The 26,544-nt window shown below is 48.8% G+C and overlaps 4 protein-coding genes and 2 non-coding genes across 6 annotated transcripts; 3 read left to right on the top strand and 3 right to left on the bottom strand.

Annotated features, from left to right (window-relative positions):
- Nucleotides 1–1,565: 1,565 nt before the first annotated feature.
- BO94DRAFT_558474 (translation initiation factor eIF2 subunit alpha) lies at nucleotides 1,566–2,687 on the top strand (the record flags this gene model as incomplete). The annotated part of the gene is made up of 4 exons (XM_025614008.1): nucleotides 1,566–1,643; nucleotides 1,720–1,882; nucleotides 1,946–2,153; nucleotides 2,210–2,687. 4 exons carry the CDS (start codon nucleotides 1,566–1,568, stop codon nucleotides 2,685–2,687), a joined length of 927 nt encoding a protein of 308 aa, XP_025465249.1.
- Nucleotides 2,688–3,266: 579 nt separating this feature from the next.
- On the top strand, nucleotides 3,267–5,804 carry yvc1 (putative potassium ion channel Yvc1). Its single transcript, XM_025615161.1, is given in 5 exon segments — nucleotides 3,267–3,517; nucleotides 3,568–3,904; nucleotides 3,924–4,924; nucleotides 4,950–5,090; nucleotides 5,141–5,804. The coding sequence occupies 5 exon segments, from the start codon at nucleotides 3,442–3,444 to the stop codon at nucleotides 5,572–5,574; spliced, it is 1,989 nt and encodes a 662-aa protein (XP_025465250.1). The 5' UTR covers nucleotides 3,267–3,441; the 3' UTR covers nucleotides 5,575–5,804.
- An 81-nt stretch (nucleotides 5,805–5,885) lies between these two features.
- BO94DRAFT_t230 lies at nucleotides 5,886–5,958 on the bottom strand. Its single transcript has one exon. It is a non-coding gene; the product is annotated as a tRNA-Lys (tRNA).
- Nucleotides 5,959–7,114: 1,156 nt separating this feature from the next.
- BO94DRAFT_t226 lies at nucleotides 7,115–7,187 on the top strand. Its single transcript has one exon. It is a non-coding gene; the product is annotated as a tRNA-Lys (tRNA).
- Nucleotides 7,188–11,291: 4,104 nt separating this feature from the next.
- On the bottom strand, nucleotides 11,292–14,099 carry BO94DRAFT_537266 (putative vacuolar segregation protein (Pep7)). The gene is made up of 6 exons (XM_025612232.1): nucleotides 13,675–14,099; nucleotides 13,578–13,600; nucleotides 13,021–13,514; nucleotides 12,581–12,955; nucleotides 12,307–12,526; nucleotides 11,292–12,236 (listed from the first exon to the last, which is right to left on the bottom strand). Exons 1-6 carry the CDS (start codon nucleotides 13,957–13,959, stop codon nucleotides 11,597–11,599), a joined length of 2,037 nt encoding a protein of 678 aa, XP_025465251.1. The 5' UTR covers nucleotides 13,960–14,099; the 3' UTR covers nucleotides 11,292–11,596.
- A 348-nt stretch (nucleotides 14,100–14,447) lies between these two features.
- On the bottom strand, nucleotides 14,448–21,758 carry BO94DRAFT_471092 (ion-transporting P-type ATPase SPF1; the record flags this gene model as incomplete). Its single annotated transcript, XM_025608368.1, has 8 exons — nucleotides 14,448–14,886; nucleotides 14,936–15,072; nucleotides 15,126–18,401; nucleotides 20,485–20,828; nucleotides 20,890–20,954; nucleotides 21,008–21,390; nucleotides 21,440–21,544; nucleotides 21,606–21,758. The coding sequence occupies 8 exons, from the start codon at nucleotides 21,756–21,758 to the stop codon at nucleotides 14,448–14,450; spliced, it is 4,902 nt and encodes a 1,633-aa protein (XP_025465252.1).
- Between the last annotated feature and the right edge of the window lie 4,786 nt (nucleotides 21,759–26,544).

Raw genomic sequence — 26,544 nt, forward strand, 5'->3', positions numbered from 1 at the left:
ACTAGAGTTACTAAGCGGAAGACCAACATTTGAAGATGAGTAGTTATGGCAGTGTTACCCATAGTTCTGAAAGAGTACCCCCTTGGAGGTGACCGGCGCCCCCTTCTATAGCTTCAGAATAGCAGTGGCACGAATATGGGAAATGCTTCACTAAAGTTCCAAGTGGAGGCGCTTGATCAGTAAATTCTGCTATCTTTCCTACGTCTCTGTAGCACTAGAATAACATATAACAGCTTGGGCCAGCTATAGAAGAGGAGTTCCTGGTCAGTCTTCGGGTACGGTCATACACCTCTCGTACAATATGAGTTTTTTGAAAGAATACGTTCTACTCTGTCATTGATTAGGAGGTTGATTGAACAAACTTAAGTATTATAAGCTATTCAATCATCATTTGGCACTATGCGCTTGATCCCTCCATTAACATGGGGCTGACGGCATGAAAAGTCGATATATCATTGGTCTAGAAAGACTTTATCGGGCAAGTTTTTAGGCAAGGGGGTCTAGATTACTTCAGAAACACATAAACTAGTCAAAGGCTTGGCTTCCAAAAGTTTGTAGTGGAAACAATGAGCGGTGGAAGGTACTAGACAGTAACAGAGCTCGTAGTTCGCAAACCCAGCTGCTAGTTCCTAGAGCTTCTTTCACTGTTTGATTGGCTTGAAAATTATCCCGGCAGTATTTGTTTGTGCTAGGAGCAGCATATATATGCAAGTGCAGCAAAGGTTTGTCAAATGTATGATTTGATGGTTTAGGGTGGATGCATGCCTGGTTTCGGTGAAAGATAGCGGTAGCCAAGATAACATCTTAGTGGCCACCGAAGATCTTAATTGAAGTGCCGTGATAACAATCGTTGATATTCAAAGTCAATGTATTTGATGTACGTCCTTCCATCAACCTATACATCTGTTAGGCATAACCTTGTAAATACACGGTGTGCCTATCCTTCTAACCATGGTAGACTTTTATATATGGCATGATAAGCCCAGTCTTTCAGACCCTACGACACGTCATGGCTTGTCATATCTCCAGCACGCCATTAGCGATAGTACTGTGGAATTACACGGAGTGAAAGTCCCAATCGACACAAGTATTGCTTGAGAATGATGATATGGGCTAGAGCTTCTAGGCAGCCACTGCAAGTTCCAAAGCCTACTGAGACTTCAAAAGCTGTTATAGGATGAAAAAAAAATTGTATTTTCTGTTGTCTTTTAGAAAGGACATACATAGGTCAGTCAAGTCAAAATATTTCCTTACTGTGAGTCTGAAGCATGAATGCCGATGCCTATCAATGCATTATCGGGTTTTGCCGGGCGGTGAATTATCAAGCCCTGCACGTGATGACTCAACCGCGAGGCCGAAAGTGGGTTTTTCGAATTGTGCTTTGTGATCCCCATAAGTGACAGTCCTCAATCCAGGCTCACAACTCCCTCACCTCCTTTTGAGCATTTTTACAGAGGCATTATCTCGAGGCCACCTAGTCTCGGATACCCTATCGCTTTTCAGCCTTATTCCAGCGCTTGGACCGTTCAGAAGCTTGCCTAGCAGAAGGCGCAACCCCGCCGAAAATGTCGTTGACAAATTGCCGTTTCTACGAGGAGAAGTATCCGGAGGTCGACAGCTATGTCATGGTCAACGTGAAGCAGGTATGCATTACTACAGGTTATATTTCCTTGTCAGAGTCGAGGAGGTCCCCTGACCGTTGCTTCTTAAACCATACAGATCGCCGAAATGGGCGCATACGTTAAGCTCCTCGAGTATGACAACATCGACGGCATGATCTTGCTCTCCGAATTGTCGCGCAGACGTATTCGTAGTATCCAGAAGCTCATCCGTATCGGTCGCAACGAGGTTGTCATCGTGCTCCGTGTCGACAAGGAGAAGGGCAAGTATGAGTCCTCCCGGTGACTATCACAAATTACTGATACATTTTCTTCTGTGTATCTAGGTTATATCGATCTTTCCAAGCGACGAGTTTCCCCCGAAGATGTGGTCAAGTGCGAGGAAAGATACAACAAGAGCAAGGCGGTGCACTCTATCATGCGCCATGTTGCCGAGGCTACTCAGACCCCTCTCGAGACCCTATACCAGCAGATCGGATGGCCTCTGAACCGGAAATACGGGCATTGCCACGATGCGTTCAAGATCTCCATCACGTAAGGCCCTAGCGAACACGAGGATATTACGGGCCAATTTGCTCATGCCAACCTAGGAACCCCGACGTGTGGAACGAAGTTGAATTCCCCAGCGAGTCCGTGAAGAAGGAGTTGACGCACTACATCAGCAAGAGACTTACTCCTCACCCCACCAAGGTTCGCGCCGATATTGAGGTTACTTGCTTCGGTTACGACGGTATCGACGCGGTCAAGGATGCCCTGCGCACCGCCGAGGCCAACAACACCGATGAGACCCAGATCAAGGTTAAGCTGGTTGCCCCGCCACTTTACGTCTTGACCAGCCAGTGCTTGGATAAAGCTATTGGTATCCAGATGCTCGAGGAGGCCATCCAAAGGATCGAGGCCAAGATCAAGGAGGCTGGTGGTGGCTGCATCGTCAAGATGGCGCCCAAGGCTGTTACCGAGCACGACGATGCCGCCCTTCAGGAACTCATGGAGAAGCGTGAACGTGAGAACATGGAGGTCAGCGGTGATGAGAGCATGTCCGAGAGCGATGAGGGCGTTCCTGAGTAAGCTGCCCGCGGCAAACTTCACGGCAGGGTCTGAAACTTAGGGCTCGCTTCGACGGGGGCATGGAAAATAAACAGAACGTTTCACGAATTGGAATTAGGCGGTATCGCAGAGTGAAGATTGAAGGCGTATACGTGTGTCGGGTAGGGAGCGGAAAAGTTCAATAGAGTTTCTGGACATGACACGATTTATGAGACGGAAGTACGGTTTAATGTGCGACGGACGAAATCGAGATCATCAACAAGGTAGGAAGACGGTGGGGTAGGCCCTATCCCATCGAGGGGCCTCTCTTCTCATGAGGCGATGGTGCCATACACATTGTCCTTATGTATTGTTGATCAGTGGATGTTTCCCGAACCTCTGTTGATGACTGGGCTCCGGCCGACAGGAGCTCTCCCATGTTCTGATGTACATAAGCTTCTTTGATCAACGATTCAACCCAAGTGGTCGTTTTAGACATTGACGTATAAGGCCCTTCCTGAATTTCGTTGGGAAGCAGCTCGGCTATATATATCTCCCCGGTGCTCAGTACTACAATCGCTTCCTGACTTCTTGTACTATTTGCTCCTCGGGAGATGGACCCTTCATTGGTGGCTTGGGTTGATTGGCTCGCGGTGGGGCGCGCGGCCTGGCCGACTTAGTCCCAAAGAGAGTCGAGCTGGTGCGTAACTCTGAAAACCGCTCGTCCCTCAGCACCTGTCGACTTTATTCTTTGCCATCATTCCGTTTATCAGGCTACTCAACTGGGCATCTTAAGATGGGCCACTGGAGAGATATTTTCAATACCGATCGAGGGCGGGCCCGACACCGCCTGCATATGGAGCAACACCGGTGTACGTCATTTAAATGCGGAGCCGCTCTACAACATACGGTCGGCTAACAGGGTTCATAGTGCTTCCTGCCTTTACAGATGATCAAGCACCTCCCACTCTTCCTTCCAAGGAGGTTACAAAAGTCGCTCTGCGTCTGAAGTACCAAGTCGAACAGGTTGTTCCTTGTGAGCTCGGCGAGAGTGACATTATTAATCCCAATAGTCGAATCATCACAAAGGATGTGATTCAGACAGCCCGGCTAGCAGGGGGTGATGACCTGCAGGCTTGCGTCCCATTCTGCTTGCTCGTCTGTCTACGATGGTTCAAAATACAGGCACAAGAAGAACTCTGGGACTCTGATTTGCATGAACGCCGAGCCATCGCTTGTGAGGTCATAGCGAAGCGAATGTAATACACCTTTTCCTAGCATGGTTCAAGCCTCTGCTGATTACCGGTGCAGAATCGAAGCCGAGGAAGATCAGGATACGCTACTCATCAATGTTCTTCTGAAGCGGTACTCGATTTTCATTGACGGCGAGGAAACGATGCCAGCCAATGTCATCGAGCGTGCTGTTGATCTCCATGCTTTGAGGGTCATTGGCTCCTCGGGCTATCAAAGGTGTATCAGATACCTCTGGAATGGATGGTTCTGTCAGCAAGAGGGTAACCCAACGAACTTTGTTCCGTACCTGGAAAGGGACAACACCAGCTTCGCTGTTCACTTCCATCCAGATCGGATGAGAGCACCTCTTTATCAGAACATCTGCCAGATATTCTTTTCCCTCATATATCTCGGTCTCTACACTCAAGTCATTAACACGGTTAATCCCACGGGTGACATAGATGTTGTCGAGGGAATCCTCTATGTTATGACACTTGCATTCATCTGCGATGAGGTATCCAAGCTCTGGAAGGTTGGGTGGCACTACTTAGACTTCTGGAATGCCTTCAACTCTACACTCTACGCGATTCTTGCCGTGTCTTTCTTCCTGCGCATCGCTGCCCTGGCGCACTCTTCGTCTGTCCACGATGCGCAAAGACAAAGTCTTAACGAATTGAGTTACAACTTCCTAGCCTTTGCGGGACCAATGTTCTGGATGCGCATGATGCTTTATCTCGACTCTTTCCGCTTTTTCGGTGCCATGTTTGTGGTGTTAAGGGTCATGATGAAGGAGAGTCTAATATTCTTCGCTCTGCTCTTTGTCGTTCTTGCGGGCTTTTTCCAGGCGTTCATCGGCATGGCTCAAGTGGATGACGATACCCCCATAGTAAGGGGTATCGTCCAGGGCATGGCGAACAGTGTCATGCAGAGCCCAGAATTCGGCACCTTTGAGGACTTTGCTTTTCCATTTGGGATTATCCTCTACTACGTGTTCAACTTTGTTGTCATGACCAGTGAATACCCCTTCCCGTTCTTGGTACTTGCTCGTATGGCTAACTGGCTTTACTCTAGTCCTGTTGAACATCCTTATTGCATTGTACAATAGTGCCTATGAGGATATCTCGGGAAATGCTATTGACGAGTACCTGGCCATCTTCGCGCAGAAGACGATGCAATTTGTGCGCGCCCCGGACGAGAATGTCTTTATACCTCGTATGTCTGATCAACTAGCTATGTTTAGCGATAGCTAACAATTTATTTAGCATTCAATCTGCTGGAGATTGTCTTCTTGGTGCTCCCGTTCGAGTGGTGGCTACCACGGCAGTATTATGCTAAGCTTAATGATGTCATCATGGGAATCATCTATTCACCTATTCTTGTTATCACAGCATTCTTCGAGGTCCGAGACGCTAGGCGAATTAAGTGGAATCGTCGTCGCGGCGAGGAGGATGATGATAATGTGCAGGAATGGGAACACGCGGCTGAGGAAGTTGACTTTGACGTTGATGACGGCTGGAGACAGACTGTGCAGGAGACTACCCCAAATGTGCACATTGACAGCACCACTTTGGAGATCATGCGGTTGCAACAACAAATAATGTCACTCACTGAGACTGTCAGGGTGTTGGCCAAGGAAAAGGCTGGGAGGAGCTTGATGATGGGGGAATCGAGCTCAACCATAGCAGACCAGGAATGAATGTCATTTGGGGTGATTCTTTGTCCATGACCTGTGTCTTTGTGCATGTGCTTCTTCCTATGTTGTAGGTTTGTTACTTTGCTTCTGGGGGCGGTGTCTATCCTGTTTGTTTGTCTATGAGCATCTGTTCTATGCAGTGTATTTACAGGTGGATGGAGGGGGGGAAGAATCAAAGAAAAAAAGTGAATGAATGAACTTTGGGGTTGATTATGGTTAATTAAGGAAGGGGTAGAGAGGGATGAATGGGGTTACCTAGTGTTTGTCATCCATCTAGCTTGACTTGAATAAAAGATATAACGGCAAAAAAAGAAAGCCCAACGCGGGGCTCGAACCCGCAGCCTTGAGATTAAGAGTCTCACGCTCTACCGATTGAGCTAGCCGGGCTGCTCGTTGAAGAACGCTGGCGTATTTGGTAATATAAACCAAATGCTAGTTAGTCTTACTATTATGCAGCTAACCATCTCAATGCTTGTTTTCTCTATATTGCGATCTCACCGGGTGTGAATGCTTCCCACATCTATCATTGATCAGGATTATTCCTCAAGGTGACGAAAGTATGAGTCAATTAGGTACGGTGGCAGCTGCCCTTTTGAAGCTGGCAGTATTCCGGGCTACTTCTGAGTACTCTTTCGGTTCCTAGTGTGCGTGTATTTGGGCATTGTGATCTGGTGCCCAATAGTGAGTAGCAGTATTCTATGCTTTATCTAACTCACAGTGATTTCTTTTTAGACATGGCTGACTGAAACCTTTGGGGTTTTGTTAGCTAGGTCACATAGAATAATAGAGGGTTAGACGTGGAATTTTTAGGGGAGGGTGGATGCGTGACTTGATTGTCTACGGATTTTATCTGTGGCCCATTGGACCGTTGATCGGCTTCTTTCGTCCTGCCGTCTTCTTGGGTGTCTACCGGTATACTATACTTGCTATTTCGGCTACTTGGTATCTTCGATGAGTATTGTATATCTTGCTTCTGTCCTCCTTTGTACGCATATCTTGCAGTATTTTATGTTAGCTGGACTATTAAAGTCTCGGGCTTCCCATTCTCTATAACTGTGAATCTCATGGCTTCGTCCCTTCATCTAATTGGGGTAGTCAAGTTATAGACATGCGGTTATGTGTGTCATTCGTTCCATCGATATTCTAAGCATCTCACGACTTATCGGGCGACTAAAGCCCATAGATAGGTGCTCATCGGTCCTTGTACGTCGACAGATATCGTTATCTGAGCCGTGGCCTAGTCGGCCTCCGTGCACCTGGAGATATTTCGGCGGATCAACAGGAAATATATACAACAGATAGAACATGGTCCATACCCCTGAAATGAAATCGGCGGCCCCACGGCAGCTTTGTACGAACCCATTTGCAAGTATAACTCATTATTTATTGTACAAAGGTTTTGCAGGGAAATACTACTAGAAACCAATATAGTGTGGGTAGGTAGGTACATAGGTGCAAGTGAAGCGGCACTCATTAAGATGATAAATGACTTCAACTAAGTTTGGTGTATAATACAAAAGAAAACAGTGTTTTTCAACGAGCAGCCCGGCTAGCTCAATCGGTAGAGCGTGAGACTCTTAATCTCAAGGCTGCGGGTTCGAGCCCCGCGTTGGGCTTTCTTTTTTGCTTTTTACCTACATCTTCTTTGATGTTTACTACCAACACTCAGCGTCGCCGGTATCAATTAATCTGCCATAGCCGGAGTCCATTTGCGTGAATATGGCCATTGGTTACAACACAACATTGACTGTGAGCCATTCGTAGCAACTGCGAACAGCTTCTATCATACATCACCCGAGAATCTCCTATAGATAGGATAGATGCTCACATTGTTCGCCCACGTAAAGGAATACCCCAGTAATGGCAGAACCTCGAGTCGAGACCCATGCAAAAGCCCCCCATTGGCGAGTGAACGCTCTCAAGAAGCTCATGACAATAGGCTTGTTTGTATCTCAAAATCGTAGGCTATATCCAACAGAGTCCCGTATATGTAGGTAGCCGCATGCCTGATCAGATCAAAAGGAGTAGGACCCGAGCCATCGCATTACAGCTCAGCCACGGCCCCGGCCACCCTCACAAATATGAGCCGGACAAGCCAATACTAGAAATACTAGCTATCAAATAGTGAGACAACGAAAGGGAAGAGAGAAGTACAATGATTGCTGAGACTAGAAACGCAAAACGGAACACCAGACAGACACTTGATGGGATGGAAATCACCGGAGCTACAGGAAGAAGGAAAGAAAGTCGACAGGAAGATCCGAGACTGGAGGTAAAAGAGGGGGGGGGGGGGGGGGGGGTTGGTTTATACTCGCCGCCGCTCCTCGATTAGGAAGGAGCTACCTCAAACAGATGACCATTCGACGATGAATCAATAAGGGCAAGGCTTTGTGATAAGTAGTAGTAGTTCATCCAGGTCCATCGAGCAGCAAGGGTATTAGTAGTAAACACAAAAGACGCCATGCGATGCAACTGGTGAAATCCGCAACCAGGTCCAATTTGAGGTTGGCAGTCATCTATATCATTCGTCATCAAAAGAAGATTCGTCATCATCATGCTCTGCAACCACCAGTTCCATCCGTTTGAACACCCTCATGACATCTTTCTTTCCCCCTTTAGCGGCCAAGTCCCGCGCCGTTCGTCCACGACCATCGGGAAGATCTCCAGCTACACCCCGACCAAGCAGGAAGTAGACATCCTCCGCTAGTCCGGCCTCTGCTGCCATATGAAGAGCAGTCTGTCCGAACATGTCTGCCGCGAAGACATCGGCACCCCGGTTGGCCAACAGCCTCATAACGTGGTTCTCAGATCCTACTGCCTTATGTAACGGTGTCCGTTGATAGTCGTCGCACAACTTGACATCGGCTCCATTCTGAATCATATACTCGACCATCTTTCGACGACCGTATTGTGCTGCCTTGTGTAGTGGACTCTCCCCCGAGAAGTTAGTCACGTTGATATCAGAGTCCTCTAAGAATAGCTCAAAGAGGTTTCTGCGGCCACTGGCCGCGGCAAAATGCAGTGGGGTGTCCCCGTTACCATCCTGTGCCTCAGGGTCTGCACCTGCCTCGAGCAGCATGTCCATGATTTGGTCGTGCCGATGCAGCACTGCGCGATGCAACGCCGTCATGCCATCCTCCGCCGTGGCTTCTAGCACCACCCCGTGTTCCAGTGCTAGCCCGGCCAGCTCAATGTCGCCGTTTGTTGCTGCGATGTCCAATATTGTTTGTCCCGAGCCATCCTGCGAGTTGACATCGGCTCCCCTGTCAAGCAGCAGCTCAAGCATTCGTCTGCCCCTTTTGCTCCGGTCAAACAGCACCAGCGATATTAGTAGCGACAGACCAGGCTCCCCGGCCGGCGCGTTGATGTCGGCCCCCTTCTTTAGCAGGTACTTGACCACGTCGAAGTGGCCCCGCCGACCAGCCTGGTACAAGGGTGTGCCACACTGCTCATATCCTCCTTCTGAGGATGGCTGAATCTCCATGTCCCCCCCATATCGAACCAGTAGCCGCACGATGTTCAAATATCCAGACCGCGCAGCCCACCACAGCGCGGAACGACCGCCATCATCCACGGCATTGATGTTCACCCTTCGGGACGCGATCAGCAAGCGCACCACCTCCTCGGACTCTTTGTCAACCGCCCACAGCAATGGAGGCCTCCCATCCCCATCCTTCACATCAGGGTCAGCATTAGATCTGAGCAGCAACTGTACAATGGTCTCGTTTCCCGCTTCCACGGCGTAGGAAAGCGGCGCTCGCCCTTCTGCGCTTTTGACGTCCGGGTTTGCCTTTGCTCTCAGCAGCAGTTGTACGATAGTTTCGTTCCCCCCTTCTACCGCACATGAAAGGGGCGCTCTCTCATCTGCATCTTTCACATCGGGATTCGCTTTTGCTCTCAGTAACAGCAGCGCAATGGCTTCGTTTCCACCTTCCACCGCGCAGGACAGCGGCGCTTTTCCTTTTGGATCTTTCACGTTCGGGTCAGCTTCTGCTTTTAGCAGCAACTGTGTAATAGTTTCGTTTCCAGCTTCCACTGCACATGACAGTGGCGCTCTCCCTTCAGGATCTTTCACGTTAGGTTCCGCTTTTGCCTTCAGCAGCAACTGTACAAGGTTCTCATTATCATCCTGCACAGCCGATGATAATGGTACCTGTCCATTCGGATCAGCCGCATTGGGGTCTGCCCCGGAGTCCAATAGCAACGCAGCGATGTCCGGATTTCCTTTCACTACGGCAGTCGACAACGGGGCCATGCCGCTCTCATCCTTCACATTAGAATCTGCACCGGCCTTTAGGAGTGCATCCAGAATAGATGTGCTCTCCTTCTCGACCGCGTATGCTAATGGTGTCTTCCCCTGCAGGTCCGGAGTATGGCAATCCGCCCCCACACTTAGCAGTCGAATCACGACGCTCTCATGGCCGCCTTCCACGGCAGCACATATTGCCGTCTGCCCTCGTTTCGATTCTCTAACGTTCGGGTCCACTGCACCGGTTCCAAGTAGCAACTGGAGGACCTTATCGTGGCCCTCAGCCGCGGCCCAGAAGAATGGCGTCCGGCCCAGCTCATCCTTGCAGTCTAGAGTCACACCAGGGGTGCCTAGGAGAAGCGTCACAATGGTATCATACCCTTTGCTAGCGGCTAGGAACAAGGCCACCTCTAGTTTGTCTTTGGGGCCTGATGAGGTGTCGGTCTCAGCCATGATAGCACACAATCCCAGCGTCGAGTGTAGAGGGAGAGAAAACAAAAGCAATTACCCCAAAGATGCACAATTTCGCATGCTCATAGCCTCAATAATCGTTCATTTACAGGCCCCAAATCCTTCTACCCGCACACTGCACTCATCAAAGGAGAAGAAAATCGGATATGTGAAAAGAGAACAATCAGGCAGGACAATCGCCTTACCGCCGATTTGGTAGTATCGAGGGGTAAAAGCAAAACCCACTCACTCACCCACCTTGATACCCACTCAGGTAACGACTAAGTGCGCAAGACCACGATAAAAACGGGGCAAAAGAGATAATCGGTGGGCACATCCGACAATTATAATAATAAATTGGGGTTTCCAGACGTCTTTCAACCTTCCGTAAAGGCAACCTGCAACCACTGCCACGTGTATACGATTGAATGGTCCTTGAATTGGCCACCGAGCAGCGGACTCCCTGCTTTCCGCACAATTGGTTTGTGGAACGCTCATAATATGGCTGGCTGGGGGGAAGAAGGGGGATCTCGGTTTCGCTTGCTGGGTAAGCCTGGATTGGACTGAACCGGGATGCGGTTGGGTTGGGTTGAGTTGGGTGCCGGTTACTCCGCGTGGCGTGCATAGAACTAGTTTCACTGGTGGGACTTTCGGTGCTTTGTGCTACCTACTGTAACTCGGGCGTAGTTACGATGCATGGTGAACTGGTTCGTTATATGATCTGTTATTATTATGTTGTTTTTCTTTGAGGAGATTCAGTCGTCATGGGAAGGGAATGTTGTAGTAAGTGTGCTCCGTGCGCTGGTCTCGATTTTGCGTGGTAAGGCCGAATTCCCGGAAGCCACATTTCTTCTGGCTTGGTACGGACGGAGAACGGCGTGCGTGATAGCTGCTTCCTGCAGGACGGGCTTATGCACCTGGTACTTCCGCTATCAGGGTATGCATGGATGATAGGCCGAAATTGCCCGTGGCTTCTCAATTAAGGACGTGTGAATGGATGAGATTCAAACGAATTTAAGCCTGCTGTTATTCATGGTATCAAGCATTGGTTCGACAGTACAGGCTTGAGGCAGCGAAGAGAATTGGACTAGAAAGGGGAATGAAGAGATCATAATTATATACGACCATATGCATACAACGCAACGCCCATGCTATGCAAGTTCATTGAACCCAGCCGCAAACGCCGCGCCTGCGCCCGCGCCGTGGCCAAGATCATGTACAGAGAGTAACGATGCACTCAAAGCCACCATAAATTGCGGTTGTAGCAAAAATGATGGAAGTGAGCAACGGAGAACCAAGAGAAAGAGTTGGTATTATTAGAAGCCATCAGGTCTGCTGATGAGCACCGGTGTAGACGCCCTCAAAGTCCAAGCCATCCAGCATTCCATTGACCCGGTCAATTTCCCGTGTGAGATCCTCAATGTTTATCGCGAGACTGCTAACTTCATCGAATTTGCGACGCCTGTTCGCATCCGCGATCATCTCCGACACGAAGAACTTCTGCTCCTCCAGCACAATCAGTCGCTCCCGAAGCGACTTTTCTTCAGCTTCTAGTGCGGATATAGCGCTGCTGGCATCGCTTGCTAGACTGCTGTTGCTGCCACTAGCTGCAATACTGCCATATTTGATCGACGCAAGGGCTGGCCCTTGCCGTCGATGGCCACCCGGTGAGCCGTTGCTAGGGCTAGGGCTGGCGGGGGAGCTCGTGGAGCTAGGTGGCCGTCCGTTGGAAGATGCGTGCTTGAGCACCTTGGGCAGAGACTTCAGAGGAAGCATGTGAAGATGGAGAAAATTGCTGGCTTGTTGGTAGATCGCCTTCTGGAGCCGCTGTTGAGTGAGGGAATCTGTTTGCATATCACGAATTCGCCTAGCAGCAACATCATATTGGGCAAATGAGTCCGTTAATCGCTTGCGAACTTTGGAGGCCTCTGAAATCTGCGCAGACGATGGTGGCCGCCTGGGATCTCTGTAACAATGATAGTGCAGTTAGTGGGTGCATTGCTATTGTGAATGGACAAGCCGTGGGGTGTACATACTGCAAAGCTCCCAGTATCTTCTGGAATTTAGGGAGTAGGAGCCGAATGCCCCTCTCGAATTGGGTAAGATTATCATACGCCCGCACAGCTGGCGGCCTCCCCATAATATCGGCTTGAAAGTCTCGTCGGTCAAACAAGGTCGACCGGCACTCCTTACAGAGCCTGATATCGACATTGATAATGCCTGCGTGAACAGATTTCTCTGCTGATGTCTTTGCTACTATGCCATGTCAGTTTCCATATGAGTGAGGTGGAATAGGGTTAATTGGCATACGGGGTGAAATGCTCAACGGAACTTCCGTGGAGCATCCAGTTGCTGGGTCACCACATACGACTCGCCCGCAAGTCCTGCAATGGTGCCTTCGGAAGGAGTAACTGGTAAAATCTTGCTGGCAAAAGGGGCATCGGGTAACACTAGCATCATCCTGCCAACTGACTATGGTTTGCTCAAGGGCTTTGCGTTGATCGCCCTGCCATGAGATTGTCCATAATTTATTTGCGCTTGATTGAATCTGTTCCATAGGCAAATCTGCAAGCAACTGCGTCAACCGTGTCAGGCGTTTCTCCAAACGTGACACTTCCAACAGGGCCTTATCAACTGTCTGCTTTCTCATTGCCTTAAACTCATCCATGCGGTCTCTTATCAGACCTATGATATAGTTAGTTCCGTGCCCATTCCTAAATTGCAAGTAAAGAAAAGGAACTCCGGGTTACCATTGTGATCATTATACCCATCCCTCGACTTGTAGCAAGTTTCACAGACCCTGCACCATAACCCCCTGACTGGCTCATGTTGGGCTGATCTGGATAGCTTCATCTGATACATGGTATGGTCTTCACAGAATAGCTTCCCGCATTTGCGACAATTGACACAGCCGTTGGTGGCATTAAGTCGCTTGCCGCACGAAGGTTCCAGGCATACATCATATAGAGTGCGAGCTTGCCAGTGATCCCTCGTTATAACGTCATCAGGGTCGGGTCCTCTGGGAGGTTCAAAAGGATGTGTCGAAGCCGGTCCGGATGGCCGGCTTGGGCCAGCAAAAGGCTGAAGATTTTCGTTCGATTCGAACACGTCCAAGCCCTTGAGCTTCTGGTTTAGAACAGCAAGCGGCTGAAAGCGCTTGGCCTTATCCATCTGAGTCTTGAACCAGTCTTTTACTTCATCCTGCCGATCATCTTCCAGGTTCTGGTGAACGTCATCGAGGTGTCTGAAGTTCGGGTCAATCGCATGGACAAATAGTAGGAGATACTGCGAACGTCAAGCGAGGTACCTATTTAACTGTAACAGTGTCACCTGTTGCTTTGGTTAGTATATCTTCGATGACCACAATGATCCTAGGTAAGAGGTTCGTGTAGGACAGGTCATACCATCTCCTCACTGCAGATCGGACAGGCCAACTGAGCTCCGGCAGCTGCCGGAGCGGCAGGTATAGAGGCGGAACCATTTTCAAGGGAAACGCGCGATGTAAGGTCCTGAGCTTCGGTTGAGATTTGAGATGCTGAGGCTTGTGAGTTAAGAGAAACACTGCTGGCGGAAGGCGATAAGGTGAGGAGTCTTGGGTTACTGGGCTGCGGAGATGGGGTTAAAGCCGATGGAGAACGAGCGTTCGCGGGGCCAAGAACACGACCTCCACCCAGCGTCCTCCGGGGCATGATGACTGGGATTTAGGAGAACATGAGAAACATAAACCCACGAAGGGTCACGGACTGGATGAAAAGGGAGCTGGCGGATAAAGGGGAGCCTGTGACTGTCCAGCCTTGCCTGGAGGTGGAGCTCAAGAGGGGGGACGACAAGAAAGGAAGGGAGCCGAGAGAGCCAAACACCAAGCCAGCGTCAGGAGTTCCGCGGCTTATCGCTCGGCCTGGATGACACCTGAGGCAGAAACATCGAGGATGACAGCCCCTTTGTATTTGCGTGGCTAGAGTCATCCCATCCCATACACAGGCCAACTTTTATAATCAACCCACTATATTTTGAAAGAGATGATCTAAACTTACAATTGCTCTATGAACACCCATCAACATTAGCAAGGCAACCAAGCCTTGCTCTCTACCAACAGCACCTATATATCTAGACAAGAAATACAACTACTCTAACCGGCTATAGAACTTTGAGACAAAATCTAAGCCCTCCTCGCCCCCTAATTAGCCTGCTGCTCCATAGCCTCCTTCTGCTTACGTTCCTCCTCCCGCCGGAGTTGATCGGGCCGGCGCACGGCGATATCCTTCGGCCGGAAATCGCTGAACAGCCTCTTGAGCACATTCTCGATGAGCCAGCATCCCGCATAATCGAAGATCATTAGGACGGTCAGCGTCATCTTGAACTCGGTGCTGAAAGGCACAAGGCGCAGCTTCTCGTTCAGTTCAGGAACAAACTCGGTTGCACAAGAAAAGGCTACACCCGATGCCGCAACCAGACCCCAGTACATGGCCTTGTTCTCACGAATGGACTCTCTGAAGGGGCGACCTTGATAGTTGATCGAGAATGTCGAGATTTGCTGGATGAGTTGCAGAAGGTAGATGGCGCTGTTGAGAAGCGAAGGTTCAAATTCTCCCTCCAAGTCAATATCTGATTGCCTCCTGCAAGCAAGTCAGTAACATACACTATGATGAAGATTGGCCAACTTACGGTTCAATGCTGTATACATAGTTCGACAGGTAAATCAAAGTGACAATGTGAATGGCAAACTGGCCAAGCACGGAGCCAATGATATACACATTGAAGATGTTTGGCTGCGGGCGTTCCTTTGATAGGCCTTCGACAGACTGGAATGTAATGTCAGAATCAATAATTTTTACGTTAGATGTTGAACGCCTACCTTCGCGCGAGAGATGGAGAGGAAGCAAACACTCATCAGCATACCGCTGATGGTCACCTGGCCGTCACCAAACTTAATACCGTCTAAGTAGATGACACTCAAGCTGTAGGCACTGATCAAACAGTTCAGAGCGAGAATTTTGTACATCTGAATGGTTGCAACCAGTGTGCAGCGTCCCTGACGGAGGATGTTTGGTATGGCGATAACATTCGCCAACTTGCTGGTAAATGGGGCGGCAACAGAGGCATCTCCGAGCTTGAGAGTGGGAGGTTCGTTCTCGTCCAGCTCTTGTTCCATCATGGATGTGGTAAGCTTATCAGCAAATCCAGCAGCCGCCACCGAGGCTTGTTGCCGTCGCTGCTGATCAGCGGTCAAGTTGGAATTGGATTGCTGTAGAGCCTGTGCACCAGGAGATGTGATGGTTGGGATCGCCTCTGTTGGGGCCGGAGCGGACTGGATGGGAGTACCCTTACGCTGCGCTTCGCGCTCCATAGCCTTTTGGTAGTGCGGGTTGCTAGGACCTGGAGGATACAAGTGTGCAATTTGCACAGGCACGGGCGGGGACGGCTGGTTAAAACGTTGCATCATAGAAACCTGCTTCTCGTAGATTTCCTTCATCTTTGTCGTCCGATAGTGCTCAGCAATCCTGGTGAGATCCTCCGGAGAACCATTCAAAAGTGCAACACCAACATGGGCTTGCTTCAAGGCACCGACATCGTTGGTTCCGTCACCGCACATCAAAGTCGTGTAACCAGCATCCTTGAGGCCAAGAAGGATATCCTCTTTCTGCTTAGGAGAGACACGAGCGTAAACCCAGGTGTGGCGAAGTAGATCAGGCAAGGCCTTCTGGCCCTTGAATTTAGCCAAAGCGTAGCCAGTGACACAGATATCGTTGGTTTCCAAGATGCGGCGATCGAGATCCTGGGTGGGATCAACATCGATGTTGAGCTTATCGTCAATGGTACGCCAAACAATTTTGGTTCCTGACGTGTCGTTCTCGGGTGCGTCAAGAATCAATACGTCGCGATCCACGATTTCAACTTGGCGAGCAACATGCACGGCAGTCAAAGGATTGTCACCAGTAATCATTACAACACGATGGCTGCTCTCGTTAAGCATACGCACAGCTTTGATAGCGTCTTCCTTCAGCGGGCATTGCAAGACGAGGAAACCAGCGAAAACCAAGTCACACTCCACCTCCTCTCGGGTATAGTTGTTGATACGAGCGCGAGAGAATTCGGCCTCATGGGACAGATACTTGTAAGCGAGAGCAAGAACACGGGCACCGTTACGAGTGAAGTACTTGAAAGTCTCCTCGTAGTGTGGCGGGGTATCAACCAACATGGTTCTGATGGTTTCTGGAGCACCCTTGACACCAACGAAAGTTGACTTAACTTTCTTGTGTGTGTTGCGATCATCAAAGACAACCGTGGCGATGGTGCTCTGACGCTTCAGCGCGGATGAAAACTGGAACCGTCTCATGACATGGACGGACTCGGGAGCCTGAGAAGATCCCGTGGAAGGCGAGGTCTTGCCTGTTAAAGTATCATTCTTACCCAGGGTCCAGCCAAGCCACTTCAGCGTAGCCTTTTCCATAGGATCGCCAACGACCTCGCCCTCGTCCAGCTTCACTAGGGCGTGAGCGCTTGCAAGGACAAGCGTCGTATCAATTCCGATATTGCCACCCTTGGCGAGCTCACTGTGCGCCCCATCCTTTTCAACCTTTGCGCCTGTTTGGCCCAGAGTGAGACCGGCAACACCGTCAACAACAAGGTCCTCACCGGTTAAAGTGCCGGTTTTATCGAAGCAGGCAACATCCACACGGCCGGCGAAAGGAATCCGGAAAGGCTCGGTACAAAAGATAGCGAACTTGCTCAAGGCGGCCAGACTCGTGTTGACAGCAAGACTGAGCTCCATGGGAAGTTCAGGAGGAACAACACTAGTGATGATGAGAACGCAGTCCAAGAGCAATTTCGACCTCTTGCGATCCCTTATCACACCCTCCTGCCAAACATACCATGCGGCAGCAATGGCAAACATGAGCAGGAACAGAATGAAAAGCAAGGCTTCCACATTGTTGGCGGACACCCGCTCAGTGGAGTAGATCATAGTACGCACGAGACTACCTTGGCTTGTCTCGAACCCGGTCTTCACAACAACACCAAGTGCGCCAGCATCTGGAGTGGGCAGAATACCAGAACCATCTTTAGAGCTGGCAACATCGTCTGGTGTAGTGTTTGCATGGGTGATCTGTAGAACCTTGGTTCCTCCGTGTACAAACGCATTCTTGTCCAGTCCGTCTGGCTCAATCAAGTCATCCCCTGGTCTGAGTTGAACCGACTCCTTCAAGAGTGGGGTGCTCTCTCCGGAGAGCATAGCCTCGTTAACAATCGCGCTGCCTTCGATCAAAAGTATATCACATGCCACGCCACCGTCTTCCTTGGTTCGGTTAACGGACATTAGGTCACCTGGCAAGAGCTTGTCGCTAGTGGTTTTCTGCCATTGCTTCTCGCGGAAGACCCATACTTCGTACGGTTTGATATTCATTCCCCGGAATTCATTGAGTGTCCGCTGACGTTGCCACACCACTGTGCTCTCAAACATGACAAGCATGAAGAGGGTGAACAGAGAATAGTACCAGTATTCGTCCAGCATCCACAGTCCCACACAGAAGATTTGGAAAACGAAGAAAGGTGCAACCGCATGCTCCTTCCATAGTTCCACAAATCCCGGAACCGGGATATCGAACGTGTTGTCACCATAGTAGAGCCGAATGCGGTCGACTTCTTCTTTGGACACCAAGCCCTGGCTTTTCTGGAAGGTCTTGAGTGCAGGCTTGGGATCGGCATCGAGGACGTAAGACAGGGGAGCGAAGCATCGACGTTCGGGGTAGTAAAGGAAGCGGCGTTTCTGGAATAGGAATGAAAGCGTCTTCTTCCCTCCTCTTGTATCAAGGACCAAAGGGCAGACTTCAGCCGAACCAGCGTTCGCCGCGGGTATCACCTTGATAAGCCGAGCGGAATCAATAGATCTAGCCTTAGTGGTAGTAAACAAGGTCTGGATATTGATGTTCCAATTCGTCATCAACCACAAAAGCGACTGAACCGTGATAATCGAGCCAACCCACACAAATGTCCATTCCTGGCCTTGAATATACGTATCATAGCGTTCAGGGGAGAGATAAAAGGCCAAAAAGGCCGGCCAGATGATTAGGAACGGCCACACATAGGTGTGTAATTGGGTGGGAAGAGGGTTATGAAGCGAGGAATATTTAATCTGGGGATCATCAACGAGTCCTACCCTGCGCATCATCAAGTTAGTGGGCGATCACTGCACGCGATGCAACGGAAGTGCCACACTTACATTGTGAGACTCGAATGACCACGACGCGGGTCAAACGACGCGAACTTGAGAGACCAAGAGAGCTTCAGTAAACCATAGGAAATGGAGGGCCCAGAACCTTGAAGCCACCAGTCGATTTCCGAAGGGCAGGTCGAAGAGGAAAATGTGAAGAAGCCACCTCGACAGTGTAATTTTGGGATTCGCCGCCGGGGATTGAAGGTACGAAGGTCCGTTGCTCACGATTGGCCGCCGCCACCTGCCAGGACGGAGCTTGGATTTTCCCGACCGTGCTGGTCCTGATAAGCATTTGATCGAGATAGCAATTATAATAATAACCCCAGATAATATTACCTTACAAAAGATGAGAGTTTGACATAAAACTCCGCCTGCGAAATTGAGCCTCTTCATTTATTGTCGTTACCCTTGTTCAGAGAGAGAAATGGTACCAAGATGCTACATAGAAAGTCACCGAAGCTTCTGCCTCGGACATTAGGCTTAGATAGCGAATCACCGGCCGGAATACTGAGTTATAAGCATCATCTTGACTTACCACGAGCTGTCTGGCCCTTAGATGAAACTGAGGGATATAGAAATCTGGAAGACTTGATGGTCGTTGGACAGTCCTGTAAGCACCAGTTAGCTGGATTCACTAGAAATGCTCCAAACCTGAAAATAGATACATTGACACGAGCCCGACCAGCCCAAATAGATGGAATCGAGCTGATAATGATGCCTCATGTCTTAAGAGCGCTCCCTGGATGGTTTTCAGACATGCTGTCCCCCAAATAGTCTTCCCATGGTTGCTCACCGCACACAATCCGACTTTTAATATGCCCACATTCCAGACGAGCCCATTGAGATACACGTCTTCAGTTGACGGGAGACCCCTGTATCGCTATCAAAATGGTGGCTAGAACCCTACCAACTTAGGGGACCGTTTAAAAAACGTGGATTCTAAGATGTTGCATAAACTAGGTTGGGAAAGCTACTCAACAGTGTGGGCTGTAGAGAGATCAAAAGTCGTATAAAAACGTCGCTTTTATCACACTGTAGTCAAAAAATACTAACCATCCCAAGAAGTGAAGCCGATGTTGCTATCAAAGTCTGCGTTTAGGAGAGACAAAAAGACGCATGAAGCAATGAAATCCAAGCATGAACGAAGTGGCGTTCATCCAGCCTAGCCCCGAGCATGTCATTCGCTTGTTTGATGACTTCGAATTGGAAGGACCGCATGGAGTTTATCATTGTCTTGTCTCAGAGATCCTAGGACCGAGTGTCTCAATTATCATATACGCTTTTCAATGGGAGGCTCTCTGGGGTTTTTACCAAGTCCAGCGCGAAACAAGCTCTTCATGAAACTGAGACGTTACACCAGCCGCAAAATGGACATGGAGGTATCTAGGTGATGCGGATGCGGTGAACAATTAGCTGCACCACTCACCTTATACAGATCTTCAAACTCACAAATTAGTTCTCAACATACCTCATGGTCAGTATAGATGGCAGTGGATTTGTGAACCTGATCGGCAAATTAGAGATTGGGTGTATTAAACGGAGTGACGAGAATGTTATAGAGCCTGGCCCCCAAAGAAGTGATTGGAAGATTGCTGCGTTTTGAATCATACTCTAGAGCGTCAGCGAGAAAACTTCTGGATGATGCTTGGTTCATTGATCAACTAAAATGTGAGATAAGAGCATAAATAGAGTCACTTTGGATAGTAATATTATATATAGCAATCCCATGAATACTTAGTGGAGAGATGAGTGCTGTAGAGCAGAGTTGTGTGCGTCTAAAGACTAGGTAGATTGGTCACCTTCATTCTTTCCGTCAGGTATGAACAGACTTGCATATTATCAGATACTGATTAGCTGTCTGATGGTGTGAACATACACTGGAATGATAAAGGCTGATCCAACAAAGGTATGTTATAATTACATTTCATATCATGAATGGATGAATAGTACAGAAGATCAACTTCTATACTTCATCTGACGTGACAACAAAGGACTTATGTACATTAACCCCATTCCATGCGCTTGGCTTCGGATTAAGGTCTTCCTGGCTGCTGTTTCGACTTCCTTGGGCTGTTTGCACTGTTGTGATTACACCCCTAGAGTCTTCTGGATCCAGGTCCGGACGCCAGAACTTGGTCGAATTCGCCGTATGCTCGCTTCGTGAGTGTTTACCAGGGCCGTTAATGCTAGAGAGTGGCATGCTTCCGGCTGTTCTCTTGCTGTGTGTGGTGACGTAGCTAGTTCCGCCCAACCAACGGAAGAGAGGACGAAGAGTGACGAGGCAGCCTGCCGTGATCCCGAGGCCTGCTTCCACATTGGACCATATGGATATTTGAGTCGTTGCGTCTTTGTTGCCATTAGTGATACACGTCCTATCACTCAGATGGATCGGATCATAGGAACCTACAGAGAAATTCCGGATCTTTATAAGTTGGAAGGAAAGGGATACGAACGATAACACCTGCGCTGGCTCTAGTGCGACTGTTAGCAAGCAGGTATGGGTGACCCTGTCCAATTCATCTTACACGCAACCTAAGCTCAAGATACCCGCCAATGCTGCCTTTGTTTGCCGGCTCATCTGCAACTTCCACACCAGAAAAATGGGTAGCAGCCCCAATATAAGATCGCAGAGCATGGCAGTGACACTATACACGTAGGCGATATCGAGAAGATAATCGGTGGACATGCAGGATCCAGGCGACTCGCGTTGCCAGAAGTGCGACACCGGTTTGCATTCGAAGGTCAACATAAACCAAAATACTAAGCCCACAACGATCGATACACCGACCACAGACCATAGAAGGATCGTATGTATTTTTGAGACAGTGAGCCGGAGGAGGGCCAAAGCGATGGAAATCTTTGCGACAACAACAGTCACGACGTAACTTGTTTGACCTAGCCACCACCACTTTTGGGCGTAAGCAATGATAATTTGACTCGGCACCTATTGTACATACAAACATAGCAGTTTCAAGGTGGCCTGAGCCCAGCTGCTCCAGTTTCTGACCCATGCCATACAACGAGCCGGTAATTCCACACAATGCGAACAAGATTTCGAGGGCCTAGAGGCGTGGGAAAGGCTCACGTCAGCAAGTTTTCTAAAGGTGAGTTGATAGTGTATACCATGGCGAAAACCATCAGTGCATCATCCCACCCAAATGCCCGCACAAGTCTCAGGCGGACAAAACATCGTAGACACACAGATATGAACGAAATCACCAAGAAAACCACAGTTACGACAAATATTGACTCGCTCCGGCCCTTGAATTCAATCATGGCGGGGCACACTGGGGCGCATGTGAATCAACAAATGTCGCAGTCTGTAGTCGGGTGACATTGTCTCCTCGAGTGTGGGAGGAAGAACGTGAAGTACAGGCTGGGGTAGCTGCCAATGGACTGGATATATAACCCAGATGGAAACCGTCCTAGGGGTAGAAGGGGAAAAAGGTTCGACGCTAAGAGTCTGGGCCACGCATAAGATTCTTGGAGAGTCTACTACTTTGTACTAGATACCCAGTGGCGAAAGAGCTAATGGGGAACTGAAATGCCGATGGAGCCGGGATCCAGGTCTCAATGCTGCCATGTGAGAGTACTGATCTGCCCTGTATAAGAGCGCTTCAACCGTTCAAGGACCAGCGTAATTCATGAATCCTCATTCTTGGTCATTTAACCTTGATTATCCTGTAAGAGCCAGGAGGGGGTAGGGAGGAATATCGGCTACTATCGGGTAAATAGTCGCCCGGGATCTGGTAGCGAGGTCTATAGTGGCATGTGTTGGAGGTTGAATAAGGCTGATCGTCTGGCTCTCGCTCTCACCATGTATCTTCTGCGGCTTATCTCGATGTCACCATATGGAACCCTTAATGTCCGGTCCTATAGATAGATGTAGAACCATGATCCCTTAGATCGATCCCAGGCAAATCTGAGGCAACGGTTTAGTCTACTCTTACCAGCAACGGCAAATGTACTTGGGGCATAGCGGAGAACACAAGCACGGAGTGGATGCCTAGGTTCTCGGGTGGGTATCCGGTCACAGACACTTGCTGCGTGGATGGCGAAATGAAACCATGGCAGGGAAGAGGAATGGCTGACTCCATGCCGTGTGCACTGTGCGGATAACAGCTGGACGGCGTGTGACCGAGGCAGGATTCGGGGTCCACACTGCCGCAGCATCGCCTAGGTACCCCAGGGGCTTGGGCCTTATGAGGCACCACTAATAAGCCGACCATGTGACAGGGACTTAGAAGATAGAAACTTAGGAAACAGCAGCACAGAACTGAGACCAGCGGCCATTGGCAAAGATCTTACATCCCCTCCTTGTGATGATGCCGCATTGATTGAGAGCTTCCCGAAGACTTGGGGAAAGTTGAAGATCCCGACCATTGCAGAAAAGCTAGACTAGGAAGTCTGCCGCTTGAACGGACTGTCCTGCCACGCATCCATGGTCTAAATTCTCCAGGGATTGGCTGCTCTCCCTACCAATACTCTAGACTATTTTCCATAGCAGGCGAATCGGACGTTGATCACATCTAAAACCAGCTACTGAGCTAATCCATCCTACCAAAGTGGTCCAGACGTGAAAGATACCCTCGATTACAACGTACGGCCCATGATATCACCCAATCCACTCTTACTGAATGAGATAAAAATCGTGATTGACTCGCAAATCTCTCTGAAAACACGATCCAGGACAACTGGGCCACCTTGGTCCCATATTCATGTGAAGTAATAATTAGCAGGCTTCTCGTTGTCATGTCGATCAGCGCCGTCAGCTAGGTTGCGACCCGGGACAGGACATGGGAGGCGTTCAAGCAGAGTTTTAGAGCTTCTAGATTTGTCCTATTCTTTCAGAAGGTCTAGCCTAGGTAGGGGAAAAGAAGTCGTGGGACTTATGCAGTGGGTATCCGTTCTTTTTGCCGGTGATGACAGCAGTCACGACAAGTTATATGCAGATACTTCACACCTCATACATTGTTTTGATACCCTGAATCTCATATGAGATGTAGTGTCATTTATTCAAACAGACCTACAGACAATAGGTATGAGTAGACAATGGTGAATGGATACTTCCCGCCGGACACGGCACGGAGGGACGAAGTATCGTGGGAGGACCCGTGCGTGCCGAGATCCGCTCCTTTGCCCTCGTTGAGTCGTTCCATCGTTCGGCAGCTAAGTAGGGCTCCACATCCGAGGGTCGACACAGGTACCTAATCAAATTTGCCGATCCAGTTATAAAACCGCTATTATAAAGGGATTGTGAAGCTGCCAGCCTGCCACACATCTATTACCTACAAACATAAAGCTATAGACACTTGTATACACCCTGACAGATAGCTCCCTGCCCATGTGTCATAAGCAGTCATCTTGTGAGTTTGACAGATTGATGGGGAATACACCTGCCGGCCAGATCTTAATGTCACTTGTCATCTCGCTTAGAGTCCGTCCAAGAGCTCAGGAATCCGCGCTAGTGTTCAGGACTGAAAACTACAGTCATCCTAAGGCTTGAGAAATGAACTAGCATGCCAAACCCAGCTGAAGTCCCCGTTATGGCTATCGTTAGTGATTTTTCCAACCGTCGGTCTGACCAACCGAACTGGTGGACTCCTCTTGACGGCTTGACCAGCCTGGAAACAGCCCCTGTTAGTAGTATTTAGTACGGAGTACCACGCACACTATTTTGGAAATGCGGCGCGTAGATCCCTTTGGGGGTCGGCGGTCATTCCTTTCTCAGTCTCCGCTGTCATCATAGCTCGGAAGCCCGATACTTGATTAGTGCTCCATTAATATTAGAGGATCCCGGCCCATCCGTCCATGGTTCAGGAATTCCGTGGGCCGTGACAGCAAAAACCCCAGGTCTAACCGATGATTGAATTGGGCTGACATGCAAAACCAATGATACCCGTCGATCAAAATTATTCTCAACCTTCCATATCTATTTATAATGAACCTTGTCGTCAAAAGAATCCATACAGACATCGAGATTCTGCCGCGTCTATAGATGAACCTAGCTGAATATTTCTCTGCCGAGAGATCTTTGGATCGCCATTTTCCACACATCGGGCCTTGGTGGCAGACCAAAATCGACCTACACAGAGTACTACTCCGTAGTGCAACTCCGACTCACCGAGTAGCAGCGATTGGCATCGCAGATAACCGCACAGTAGTTATTCTGTGCCTGAAACACTGGCTGTTCCCATTGTTGTTTCATCTTCCTTTACTGCGGGGTCTCCCACACTATCCCGTTAACTGTCGTCTGTCAGAGATGGCCTTGGAGTCTTCTTCTATTTTTAAGATCTATAGTGGAGTGCTTCCCATTGGCTATGAACTTGACCACCGGAGATGCGGTATGGAATCCAGTAAGCTAAATAGATTGTGCCCACGTCCCGAGGAAATTCCCTGAACGCTTCTATAATATGGACATGCATATGCTTAGTTTCTGTTCAAGTAAGGTCATAGGGTGACATTCGATATAGCACCTGAGATAAAATCTTATAGGCTTTTACCATTAACACGTATTAATTGCGGATCTTATATTCATTACCAACAATCTGAAAGGTGATGTGGATTACTGAGAATCACATGAAACTGGCATATCAGCGACCATGCCACTTCCCCAAAGAGATTCACTCGAGCGATGGAACATTAGTCCTTGTATGCCAACAGGGGTGGCTGATGGTAATAGTGAGATATTCATCCATTTTTGGTCACCATGCTCGATAAGACAACCCGCCTAATTCCTACGGCATACTAGAACAAGTGGCCCATCTTCGATATCCACGCATCTCATCTTGAAAGCAATAGGAGCTAAGATGGGAGCATGCTTATGATGACAATCTAGATATTTATAATTGACCTTAAGTTGATCTTTTCAGAATCAAATATAATGAGGTCATGTGGTTCTACTTTATTTATGTATATCCACAAGCATACTACCGCGAGAGCAAGTAGAAGTCTATTACACCTATCCACTTTATCTGATGTTGGGATACAGTCTTCGTTCCGTCTGTTCTCCAGATGGCCAGCGGTATATCGTTTTGGCGTACTGGTAAGAACGCGACACCTGACAGTATAAAAAGACACATCAAGTTGATCTGGCTTTAGACGTCTATTGCATGCTACATATTTGGCAGCTAACGATCGCGTCCGTAAACATTTGTGGTTGTCGATTATGCACCTATCTGCAGGCAAGTATAGATCCCTGACTGTAGTGTCAAGCCATGAGGATGTGCTTGCGAATCCTGTTCGAGAAGCTGTTAGTGTGTTCTGTGGCATTCTTAAATACTCTCGTAGCAGAAACTAAAGATACTCGCCGGTTATGTTGATATCGGGGTCCATCTGAATTCTGCATCTTTAACTGCTTAGGATGATTTAGAAGAGACGGGAAGTTCTCGTTGGGGAATCCTCAAAATGATGAACAATCTGCTATGGAGTAGATTTGGCCGTTACAGAGCCGATTAACTGCTGGTCAGAAGCAAGTAGCGAAGGCGTGATGATAAGGTAGCGAGGCGCTACAGGCACACCGGCCAGGCTAACTACATGCCGGCATCTGCTAAGCACACCTTTTTGACTCACTGCCTACCACTTCAAAAATAGCTCTGTTTTAGAACAAGTAAAAGCTTACTGTCTTTATTATATTAATATTTGAGGTTGTACACTACACCTTCAGCTGCTAAGTAAGTAGGGTCTTATATAGGGCCTCGTATGGAGAGTAATATAGAGACTTGCGTAGGACTTTAGTAGTCATTAGATATCTATGTAAAATTCTGGATAAGGCCTTGAATAAGTTTTTGACATTATGTGAGTCTCTACGTGAGTCTTTATGTTAGGAGATAAGGCCTGATATAAAGTCTTTCTATATTCAATCCAGAGTCTAAATAAAAGCTTAAAGATATACGGGGTATGGTACTCTGCCTGAAAGCTTCTTAAAGTGGTAGGTTGAGAGTCAAAAAGGTATGTGCTTAGCAGACGCCGGCGTGTGGTTAGCCTGGCTGGTGCGCCTGTAGCGGCCTCCATAAGGTATAGATAGAAGTTGGGCCGCGGGAGAGGTGAAAGAGAAGCATTA

The sequence above is a fragment of the Aspergillus sclerotioniger genome (genome assembly GCF_003184525.1).
Source record: "Aspergillus sclerotioniger CBS 115572 chromosome Unknown BO94scaffold_22, whole genome shotgun sequence".
NCBI classification, from domain to species: domain Eukaryota; kingdom Fungi; phylum Ascomycota; class Eurotiomycetes; order Eurotiales; family Aspergillaceae; genus Aspergillus; species Aspergillus sclerotioniger.

Bases quoted from the DNA above. Each gene is read 5' to 3' on its own strand.
- yvc1 (XM_025615161.1), top strand. From the start codon at position 3,442: ATGGGCCACTGGAGAGATATTTTCAATACCGATCGAGGGCGGGCCCGA. The intron at 3,518-3,567 runs GTACGTCATTTA...GTCGGCTAACAG, and splicing joins GCATATGGAGCAACACCGGT to GGTTCATAGTGCTTCCTGCC. The intron at 5,091-5,140 runs GTATGTCTGATC...CAATTTATTTAG, and splicing joins CGAGAATGTCTTTATACCTC to CATTCAATCTGCTGGAGATT.
- BO94DRAFT_537266 (XM_025612232.1), bottom strand. From the start codon at position 13,959: ATGCCCCGGAGGACGCTGGGTGGAGGTCGTGTTCTTGGCCCCGCGAAC. The intron at 13,515-13,577 runs GTACCTCGCTTG...CCCGAACTTCAG, and splicing joins ACACTGTTACAGTTAAATAG to ACACCTCGATGACGTTCACC. The intron at 12,956-13,020 runs GTAACCCGGAGT...ACTATATCATAG, and splicing joins TGGGTATAATGATCACAATG to GTCTGATAAGAGACCGCATG.